An 11,704-nucleotide genomic window follows, 5' to 3' on the forward strand; every position below is an offset into this window, starting at 1 on the left:
AATTTGGAATAAATTACAAGGATTGCGTAGCATGTATTTCTACAGTTGTCTTCCTATCACACATAACAATGTCCAAGATTACATTTCTATGTAGAAATCATTCATACATCTGGAGAGAGAAACTTAGTTTCACTTGATACATCGGTTTCCATAAGCTGTTTTGGTATTTTCATTTTGAACTTTGTTTCAGGATAGTAATTTAAAGAATTAAACACAAAAATCAAAGGAAGGTCTGAAGGTGAACAAAGCTCTGGCTTTCTTTTGACAAAGAACATGCAGCAGAAATTGACTTAATACCTGAAAACTCCAGCTGCATAAAGGCAGTCTCCTCAGCATGCACCACCTTCTTCTCCTTATGCAACAGAGTGAAAGAGCCACCTTGCAACTGCAGATTTAATTTAGCAAAAACATGATCTCTCTTTGTAAAGGTATTCATGCTAGAAGCATCTGCAGCAGGATCAAAAAATTCCTCTCCACCTAATTGAAAAAAACCCAAACCAACACATTAATAAGCCAAGTTTCTGGAAGGCCACTAAAGAATGGAAAAGTTTCTCTGAATTTGAAAATAAAAATTTTCCCAGCTTTAGGGAAGAAAAACAGAAACAAAAAATAAATCAGATATACCTTCTTCCTTAACAAAATTGAGTATTTTGTAAAATCCTTCTGTTTCAATTAAGGTAACGTAAACCTAAATTTAAGAAGACCCCAACAAGCCAGTCCTATTAATGCTATACCCAGTTATAGCACGCTACATGACCTCCACCCACAGAACAGGAAAAGTCCCAAAGCTCTTTGCTATAAGTATCTCCAATAGTGGAAGCAAATGTATTCCGTATATCGCTTTAGAAATAACTAGGTACACCAGGTATTGAGATTTTTTAACAGGTTATTAAGCTTTAGACAGGCTCTGCTGCCTAGGTACATCAGTTGACACATGAAATCTTTCAACAATACAGAACCAAAGAGTTGTTTCTGTTCACCTTTACCAGATATCTAATTACGGTAGCGTTAGCAGTCTTAAAAAGAAAAAGAAATCCCTGTATTTCCATACCTAGTATGTCTTCTGGATTCCACTGTTCCTTTGGGTCTGTCAGCAGCCCTTCAAAAGGTTCACCTTCGTACGTTTGCTGAGCATACCCATACCAACCTCCCCAGCCAGGAAACCAAGACTGAAGATACTGCAGCATCCCAGTGCTACTGCCATGTGCAGATTCTGCTGTAGGGGAACCTCCAGGGGAATCAGGCAATGGCTCTTTAACACTCTAGGTTTGAACATTGAAGACACACACATTACTGTTGGTAAGTGAAAGAATATCACAGGTGTACAAAAAAGGCACAATAAAAATACAATTCCATCTACTATTTACTCAGCACTCTTCAGTATATCAGTGGTGACATCTGATCAATACTTAGCCTATTAGGAGAGCAGCAGCAAGCAGCAGCAAAGAAATAACAAAGACATCATCAGTTAACTGCTGCATATTCATATATGAAGCCATATGGCATTATTTAAATCTTAGTCTAGAAACACTAAACCACATAAGAAGTCATCTGACACCATAAAACACAGCTCTCAACTTTAGCAACTGTATTTGAAAGAGAGATGACATTGTATTGTTACAAAGTTTAGTCCGTATTTCATGAAGCGTGCTCAGAAAGCCATTTACATGAGGCTCACTTCTGCCATATATTTATTGCAGGAAAATACTCATTATAGGCCCTTATTTCCACTCTCTGTTTTTAAGATGAAGCATACTTGCCCTAGAAATTCTGGCAAGAATACTATTGAGGAAGATCATCATATGACTAGACAAAAGATTTCACTATGCAAGTGACACAACAGTAAAAACTGGAGGAACTGAGCATTGTTTGCAATTTTAGCATTAATGTCACACTTCTAAATCAGAACAAATACCTGCTAACACTCTCCAGCAGAAGACAACACAATAACTCAGAATAATTCACTTAAAGATTGCAAATATTGCCCAGTATGCAGAATGTTTCTCACCTCAGCTAGGTCGTGAAATTTATCATGAACTATCTCATATAGTATCTTCAACTCTTCGTAAGTTTGCTCATCCTCAATACGACGCATTTCTGCCTGAAAGACAAAAAGGTAAAGTAACTGTACTAAAAGAATACAGCATCTTGTTCACAAACAGATCAAACATCTCTGCACTGATTAAGTTAAAGATTCATAGGAAAAACTAACATGGTATTAATGATAGTATCCAAGTGCCCAAGCACATGAAAGTAAACAGAAGTCATGTAGGCAGCCATAACAGTGACACTCCCCCATACTACAAAGAAAGTTTATTTGCGTTGTAAAATACATTATTTAAATACTTTTCATGGTAAAAATTCCTTGCCCAACTGTATCCTCCTCTCATGTATGCAAAGCAATGTTTGCAGCATAAAATCTAAGCCATGGAAAATAACCTGATTTAACAAAATGACTAGCTTTGCCAGGAGCAAAAAAAGCTTCTATATTGAGTAAAGAAGGTAGAGGAAATGAACCACATAAATTAGGACAATGTAGTATTCATATTCAGTTACTTAGACATGTTGTCATCTTTGTACTGATTAAGAAGTTCTTTGTGGAAGCTTGATTCACCCAAATCTAAAAAATGTATCATGGAACAAGTAAGCAAAGGACATTTTTCTAGTCCAATGGCATCGCCCTTGTTACATTTCACAGCTCTGCTGAAGACAAGACACACTATATGAAAGTAGAAGTCTCCTGTTTTGCCAGGTACTATAAAATTTCTAGTATATTGACCTAGTGCTACAGTTCATGTCTAAATAGTACAAGCACGGGTTACATACAAATGAAAATATCAATAGAATCGCACCTGTAATTAAGACAGGTGAGGTACATAGTGCCCTTAACTGATTTAAATGAAAAAGCCCCAATACACCTAGAGATAAAAAGCAGCTAATTGCAGTTCACAGTTTTTTTCTTTCTTAAGTTAGACACAGGTTCATTATTAGGGGCACCTTTCTTCTAAATTCTTCATCCTAAAATCAATTGTGGAAAAGCAAAAACAAAAAAACAACAAAGCACCCGCAAACGCATTGTCAACTAGCCACAATTTTTCCCACATTATCTACCTAACCATATGGGTAACCTCACACACTTCTGGTATTTAAATACTTTTTAAGAAAGAACTCTGCTGCACACACACCTCCCACAAGCCCAGGTTTCAAGCATTAAAAACTCAGTTGTGGTCAAAAGACGGTCTGTTCAGTGAAAATGGCCAGCAGTAAAACTAAAGAAGTTTCTAAACTAGAACAGATTTTAAATTTGAGAAGATGAAGCAAATAAAAATATAAGTTGATTAATCAACACAGTAGAAAACTCAAATCTAAATACCTGCTCTGCAGTAGATAGCGGTTCCCCCTTCAACTTGCTATAATACATGTCAGTGTAAGACACTGCATCTTGCGCCCGATGTAATGCGAACTCCCAGGTAGAACGTTGTCTCTGCTCCCTGATCTCCGAAAGATTAGCATTCAAAGCAAAGATCCACCATTCTCGACAGCTGAAACATTTTAAAATTATTGTATTACCAATATTTAAAAAAAACCCCAAAAGCATGTCAAACTGGTGAAAGGTCCAGGAGAGGTTCAGTGAAAAAACAGAGGGCAACTGGTCAGAAAAAGCATCAGTGTTAGAGAGAGCATATATGGTCTAATTCTATAAACTGTGTAGAACAGTGCTCTGCAAAGTACCCACCACTTCAGCAGATATATATCAGGCATAGAAAACAAAGTGTTGAGCTACGTAGGCCTCTGGTCTGAACTGATAGCATCTTTCTTATTTATCATTAAAAGAAACTTAACAGGAGCTCTTTCCACACAGAAAATTTCAGAACACCACAGCCTTTGCATGGGAGTAGAAGCTCCAACTTAATTTCAGTTCTTGGAAGCTGTGAAAGAATTTAAAGCTGTAGGTAGGAGTAATTTTATTTTAAGTTTGAATTACATCTGAATATTTAAAACTGATTTATGAGTCAGGGGAACAAACATAAAAACTGAAACTCTAATACATGATTATTATCTACTTATTTATATTTGTTTTCATTCTAGTCTCCCTAGTATAGTTTTTAATATCATTTTAACACCACCATATCTTGTAGATATACTTACTTCTCTGCTACTGTAACCTTTGGTCTCCACTTCCTGAATTTAAGCTGTCGTTCCTTTCTAGCCAGTTCCTTTAAAAATCCCATGATCTGCTGATACTGCATCTTTTAGTAAAAGAATACACAGATCAATTAGGCAATATTGGGAGTGCTTTCCAAATCAAAGGGGAGGAAAAAACAAAACAAAAAACCAACCATAGGCTTAGTTTACCTGCATCAATGGTCTGCATATGGCTTCAGAATTAAGATTAATGTTAACCAGAATTCATAATTTGCTTTTCTAGTGTCACAGATCTTCTAGTAGCTAGTAGGTAACATGTGACAATTTAAATGCTTCCTTACTTACAGACACCCACAATGAAATCCCCTTCCATGTCAGGTTATCAACCTAACATCAGCCACTATTGTACATTCTATAGACTAAAAAAACCCATATGCATCCCTCCTATGACTGCAATAAACAAACAAGAATGTAATTTCCTTACAATAACCAACTGCAGTAAAATAATTAAATAGTTTTGAATGCTTGGGTTTAAGTATATCCCTTTCAGTTCCCTCTAAAACTGCATTTTCAAGAAAGTATTAAATTTATGCTACAATAATTGGTATGTAAGCTGTTACAAACACTACCACAGTTTTGTGACCCCTACAGGTATTTCACTGCTTGAATCAGCAACTGTTTTCTTAGAGATAGATAATTCAAGATCGCATTTTACCAGCAGAATCTTCAGAAGTACTGACATACAAACAACAGCTGCAGCACGTGGGAAGGAAAAAAATACACTCCATGTCAAACCACTGATTTTAATTTGTAGGCATTGTCATAACCAAAACATAAAGGAATATCTTCTTTCATCAGTCATTTTGTTACAAACTGACCATAAAGCAGCAAGCAATACAGCACACAGATACCCAAGATGTCTTGAAGGCTCACTAGTTTGGACACCCAACGCAGCCTAATAGAGTTAACAGCACAAAGTTCATGATGTCCTCATTTACCCTGCTTCTCAACAGTCTGTTTCAAGTATTGACAGTTAAATGAAGATGGCTAGTATTTACCTGTGAAAGCTTCAAGGGTATAGTCTCAAGCTGAATATCACACTCAAGACGCGGAGTCTGTCGTGATCTTAAAGGCTCCTTAGAACAGTTTCTCTTAAGAAGAGCAGAAGTGCATACAGGTTCCATGATGTAATTATGATTACGACTTTCCATACTTTTATCCATTGCTTCCTGTGGGTTACAAGCAAATTTATTCTATAAGAAATGAGCGTATAATACTTACTAGGATGCATTGGTTTCATGTATTAGAATACACTTTATTAGCATGCCAGTTCATGGAAGAAAACCCCTTAAATATGTTCTCTCTTCAAAGGTAAAACAAGGTATTTCACAGCACAGCCGTTGTGGGTTGCACATGTGTCCTATCATTATAGCAAGAAACTATAAACTTCTGTTCCTCTTAAAAGCACTAGATCCAACAAATTCTAAGTCAATTAGGTCTGCAATATAGAAGAGACCACCACCACCACCAACAATATCTCTTTCACATGCCAAGTATCCCTCTTGTACCTGTAGCTGACCAGGAGGCAGGTCACCCAATAAAGTGCAATTCGTATCCCAATAAACACTAAAGTCAGCAACATCCAACTGTTTTTTCCGCATCAGCTTCTCTACCTGAAGTAGAAAAAGTAAAATAAGACCACACACCACATGCTACGTGGTTTTTAGTTCTATATACTCGATAAACAATATGAAATGCCCAGAATCAATTTATAACAATAACCAGAAGATTATTAAAATACCATACTTTTTACTAAATATTTACTAGCACCCATAAAATACAGCATCGCATCAGTTCTTGTACAAAAAGTTATACTTACTGGTTCAAATACCGCATTTTGCATTGATACATTTTTGATGCATATGCCAAAAGCAAATGGCTGCAAAGGATTTGTGACACCATCTTCGAACCTCAAATGGACATCCTGAATTTTTAACTAGACAAAAAATAAACATTACACTAGAGACAACTATTTACATCATTAGAGTGGACAGCAATACTATTCAACCAATTTAATACTTAATTTCTGCAATTCTCCAACAAATTTCTGATAGTCATTTAGATCTCCTAAAAATCCTATTCCTCACTTCCGTTTTTGTACTCTCAGGTTGTCTTCTCCTCAGGTACCACTAGGCCCTGCCCTTCTCCCCAGAAACAACTAGCTGCTTTCACAAGACAGTGTACTGTATTTTGCTATCCTACTATTATTCTCCGTTTTAAAGACAAATGTGTAAATGTCAACCAAAGACTCAAATTTGGTTTATGTACGAGTCATCACTATGGGACAGAATAATAACAACATAAGGTGACCCAAACTAATTTTCATTGGTAAAACCTTTGAGAGCACCAAGTTACTGTGGTTTCTCAGAGAACGTAGAGTCCAGGACTGAGAAAAGTAGATACTCTCGCTGTGAGCTCCCGCACCAAACACAACCTCAAACACTGTCGGGAAAAGCAAGTAGCCTGAGGTTTCTTGCTTCTAAATTGCCTCTAGTGAGTTGAAATGCAACCAAATAATATAATCAGTCTATCTGCACATAAAGAAAAAGAAGGACAGCCCTTTCATGGAGGCGAGCAAAGTTTAGCAAGTAGAAAGCTTCTGGTTCTTAAATACAAATGATTAATGATATAAATGTTGCTAAAATAACATTAACTACATTAGGACTTCCAAAGAGAAAAAGCAATAGAGAACAGCCATACTTTTGAGTCATTTTGAAACTTAGGAGACACATAGCAGATTTTTATTAAGAGTAGATAAAAGAATAATTAAAGAACCTAAGAGACACACGCAGTCAAATAATCAAAATCACAGATCAGCAGAAACTCTGAGATTTGTTTCTTTACAAATTGTGTTTTTATCACAACAAATCATGCTCTTCTGCTTCATTAAAAAAATCAGTATTTCAGTGGCTTCATAACTAAAAGAATTAAAATGTGAGCAAAAATCATCAGATTTCATGCAAATTCATTATCCACCTACGGTTACAAACAAAAAAAAAGTTGATGTTTCCCCTTGGTAAAAGCAGGATGGAGAGTTTTTCCTTTCCAGAAGTCCCCATCAGGACTAGTTTAAGACTGAAGTTATGAAGGTTCAATCTGAAAAGGGACTGTCCTCTGCCAGCCATCTACCTTTGATTTACGTACTTCATCTGAGGACTACACAATGTGAAACACAGTGGGCACAAGTAATTTTTAACAAGTGGGAAAAGCTCTACAATGCAAAGGCTTACTTCAATGTTTTCTACAATTCTTGTGACTACAGATGCAGTAACTGAGTACCAGTAAGATTCCCCTTTCTGTTGTCGTTCTTTCTAAAAGAGAAAACAGGATTAAGCATTAACCACCACTGTAACAGCTGGTCTGGAAACAATATACCTCTATACCTCTTTACACTATGTCTGAAATTATTGTGAACAGGGAGAAATAAAAAAACCTCAAACATTTCAGTATTTCCAACGTATGTGGGACACACAACATGACAAGGGTGGGGCAGAAATTGCGCTATGTTAGCATGTATGAATCAAATTCTAACTTAGCTTCCTATGCATTTGTTCTCCTACTTGTTAGGAGACTTAAACGCAATCCATCTACCATAGTGGTTTCTTCACCATGAAAGACAAGCATGACTCACTTTCCATTTTTCTTCAAGTGCTAGAAGAAGGGCTTTCTTGTGTTCTCTTTCTTGCAACTTCTCCGTTTCCTCATCAAAATCTTCTTTTTTTTCTGGTGCACCAATTAAATGTAGTTTTGAGACAGATATCACCCATGGATCCACATGTGGGCGATAAAAAGGTATCTGTAGTGTTATTTTGCCAATGAAACCTAGATGCACAAAACAGAGGTGCCATCAGATTACTGTGTAAACATACTTTACCATCCTTGGAAAACCTGAAAGAAAAAGCGGTGTAACAAACAAACAAGCTAAAACAGAACTGGATTACCTGAAAAGCAGGTTACCTCATTTGTTCAAGCTTCTGACTCATAGGTAAAGGTTCTTCTAAAATATGCAATACTTCCTGTTTATAAATATTTGTCCTGCACACACAAGCAGAATACACACCTGCCTTTACTTCAAATGGTAGTTCCAGTTCCTTCAAGGCATCTTTCTTTAGCGGCAAGTTTTCCAATTCAACAGCACCTATACGAAGCAGCAAAAAAGACAAGTCTGTTAAAATTATGTTAAAGAATGCCAACTTGAACATTATAAGCCTAAAAAGACTAGCACGACACTTTAAAGGAAAAAAAAAAACACAAAACCAAACCAAATAGGATTTCATGAGAACAGCTAACCTACCGCTTCAAGTTTTACTACAACTGCAATGATTATTTAATATATTTTTTCATTTTCCATGCCATGTGCTCAAACTATTTGATGAGGTCATCTAGAAGCAGTCTTTCTTCTGCAAGGTTTTAGATCTGAACTTCATTGTAACCAAGGAGCAAGCTTCTATTCTTTGTCTTTTCAAAAGAGATACTTCAAGTATTTTCTCAATATTAGAAAAAGCATGCAAAGAAAAGCTTTATAGTGTTAAAAAATATTATCCCCAAAAATAGCAGAAAATAGCAGGAAAAAGGTAAATTAGAAAGCATTGATCTGAGGACTCTGTAAAAGACTCGTGAACGTAACATGACGTAATATGACATAAACCAGAGGTCTTACACGGGAGCAACTACTAGCACCAAAACGTAAGAAGTAAAGACTACAGAATAATTCCTGCCACAGTCCCTCAACAGGAAAGTTTACCGAACCGTATTAAGAAAAATTACACTGAAATATTATACAAATTAAACATGCTGATAAGATATGCTAAGCATACTTACGAAATTTTTGTATAAATTGGTTTAACTGTGTTGATAAAAGGGAACAAAGGCAGGAACACAAGAGAATTTACTATTCCTTGTAAAGTGCTAGCACAAAACTCTATATTAAAAGGGTTTATGTAAATGTTAAACACAGTATTAAATGATTGTTTCTATTCCACCTTCCAGTTATTACAAAAACATAACACTTCTTTTTTTAAAATCACAGTATGAAAACACTACAGAAAATACCACAAAGCCTCACCCTTTAGAAGAGCAACTGAAAGTTGGTCTGTGTTCAGGTTACTGACATATTTGCCCAAATAGGTGTTGAGGACCCAGGCTACCAATCCTTCCAACATGACTGTCCTAGAAGAGGGCAATTAATGTTTTTCTGTCATTTTCTGAATTTCTGTTCCATAATTGCAGTCTCTCTCTGAAAGAAAAATCATGAAGAAAATGTCTGCCTGAAATACAGACTTAGCAGAGCTGACATAGTGCTATCACTGTTATTCTTACCGTAATCAATCTAAAAAGCAGTAAAAACACTAAGCTTGATTTCTACCTTTAAAAAATGTTTTATACTATGCCCTTGAAGTCTCAAATTGGAGTTTCATACAGAGTTTTGATGATTACAGACCACTCCCATTTACAAATTAAGTTCATATTTCCACCCCTTCTCCAACCAAAACACTGCATTTTGTTGCAATAAACAACAAGGCCAAACTTCCTCTTCCAGAAAAGGGATGACTAAAATTCCATGTTGAGCTGAAGCAGTTTTTTACTGGCCTCCTCAACTTCTGCTGCCAAAATTTTCTTCAAGTTGCCAGCATTCTAGTTTTGGAAGCCTGGTCTAAATTAACAGCTCAGAGCCTTCAACTGTATTTCTGTAGAATTCTTATATGACATCTGTGAAACAACTCACTCCCTTTTTTGGGAAGAGCATGTGTGCGAGAAGTAGAGAAACAAATCCCATAAATACCTCATCAACAGTTACTCTAAGAGGTTTTCAAACTGATAGCATAGATTACTGCATCAAGGAGGGGAAAAAAGCTACATTAGAAAAGCAACAGTGGTCATATGTGTAAACATTTCCCTTCATACTTTTCTCCAACCATTTCTGTTTCAACTTATGTAGTAATCAGACCATTAAAACTCCTAAGTCCCTCTTCAAGTTTTTAACCCTTTAAAACTTCAAACACTTTAAAGTTTTTTAAAGTGAATTGCAAAACTACTATTAGCTTTTGCAAGGGCAGGATCAAGCATGTTATTACAGTAAGGAAGAAATCATGCAGGCCATATCTCGTGGTTAGAATACACTACATTTATCAGTTCTATGTTTAGAAAAGCCTTCCAACCCCACATACCTCCCTAAACCAGTGTACCCAAGATTGGGTTCTACACAGCAGAAGAGCAAATGTCTCAGACTTATTTATGTCTGACAATAGAAGAAAACAACAACTTCAAGAGTTACATTTTAAATTTTATATTAAGATTCAGGGTTTTCCCACAATGAGGTTTGCTTGATTTTAGGCAGCAACAATTAAGCCTTTCTTTCTTTTTTAAAAAGTCAGTGAAAATATTTAACTAATACAATTAAATAACATAACCAGAATTAAGCAAGTAATGTAAGGCTTTTTCTAAAGGCTGAAAAGCAAAACTATGCTGTCATGCAGAATGAAACACAAACGTCATAAAGAACACAGGGGAGTTACATTTGAATAAGGCATATCTTCACGTTAAACACATCTAATGTTTTTATCTTTGCAAAATTTCCCATTTTTCAAAAACAATAGTATTATTCCACATAATAAAGAGCCAGCATTCGTACACGTCGGGCCACCACATTATATTATATGGTTTTATTCTAATAAAATCAACAAGAAAGCTGGAATTCAAACACAAGCAAATACAGTAATCCTTGTCATGTTACCCTTAAAAAAATAAGTAAATTAAAAAAGAAATCTAGAGATGCTAAGAGCCAAAACAGAGGAAGGATCCTGAAGAAACGTTCAGAAGCACAGATCAGGTTAGTACCTCAGTGACTGAAAACCTCTGATGCATGAACAATTCCATGCTGAAGCTCCATCATAAGAACTGTAAATAAAGTAAATCACTTCCTTAACCTAAACTTATGGAACGTAAGTAATTATTTAGGAATCCTTCAAATATTTCAAGGCTTTTACTTTCTAGTCCACTGCTGGGCCACTGGAAAGAAAAACAAAACACTTGTTTTCTATGACAGTGTTTTTTATTTCCTTAACATACATAGTAAAAAAAGAACAGCAAGAGCTTATCAGGATGAGACTCAAAGTCCAAGCCAGCACCCTCACTCAAAGCTGGCTCACTTTTTCTGGAAAAAGATGCCATTTTCCCACAGGGAGGACGAGGCAGGCCCTGCCGGAGCGGGGCCCGGGGCAGCCGGCGAGGGGCAGCGCGGCAAGGCGGGAAGCGAGCTGGGATGATGCCTCCTGTCAGCGCACGGGGCGTGGGGGGCCATTTTACTCAGCGCCCAGTTACACAAAAAAGGACGGGGAGGAGCCTTCAGGACAGTCTCCCTTCTTTCCCTCCACGCAAGCAAACACATCGTGGGGAGGAGATAGGGAAGAGAAGAGACCTGTTGGCACCCAACGCGTGCCACAGCCGAAGCGAAAGGTCACCTTGCCCACAGGCGGCCAGACAGAGCCCTGAGGAACCC

At 36.8% G+C, this 11,704-nt stretch overlaps 1 protein-coding gene across 1 annotated transcript in view; it reads right to left on the reverse strand.

The window, feature by feature from the left end:
• The window catches only part of LOC104622520 (vacuolar protein sorting-associated protein 13D-like), a gene marked incomplete at its 3' end in the record, with an annotated part of 41,933 nt that extends 32,565 nt beyond the window's left edge, over window positions 1-9,368 (reverse strand). Inside the window, 12 exon segments of the mRNA XM_010289337.1 lie at window positions 298-477; window positions 1,052-1,262; window positions 2,009-2,101; window positions 3,374-3,542; window positions 4,150-4,250; window positions 5,205-5,375; window positions 5,715-5,819; window positions 6,026-6,142; window positions 7,437-7,517; window positions 7,838-8,028; window positions 8,267-8,344; window positions 9,272-9,368. Of these exon segments, the coding sequence (XP_010287639.1) occupies window positions 298-477; window positions 1,052-1,262; window positions 2,009-2,101; window positions 3,374-3,542; window positions 4,150-4,250; window positions 5,205-5,375; window positions 5,715-5,819; window positions 6,026-6,142; window positions 7,437-7,517; window positions 7,838-8,028; window positions 8,267-8,344; window positions 9,272-9,368 (1,594 nt within the window).
• Between the last annotated feature and the right edge of the window lie 2,336 nt (window positions 9,369-11,704).

Source organism: Phaethon lepturus, unplaced genomic scaffold (assembly GCF_000687285.1).
Source record: "Phaethon lepturus isolate BGI_N335 unplaced genomic scaffold, ASM68728v1 scaffold54966, whole genome shotgun sequence".
Lineage (NCBI taxonomy): Eukaryota > Metazoa > Chordata > Aves > Phaethontiformes > Phaethontidae > Phaethon > Phaethon lepturus.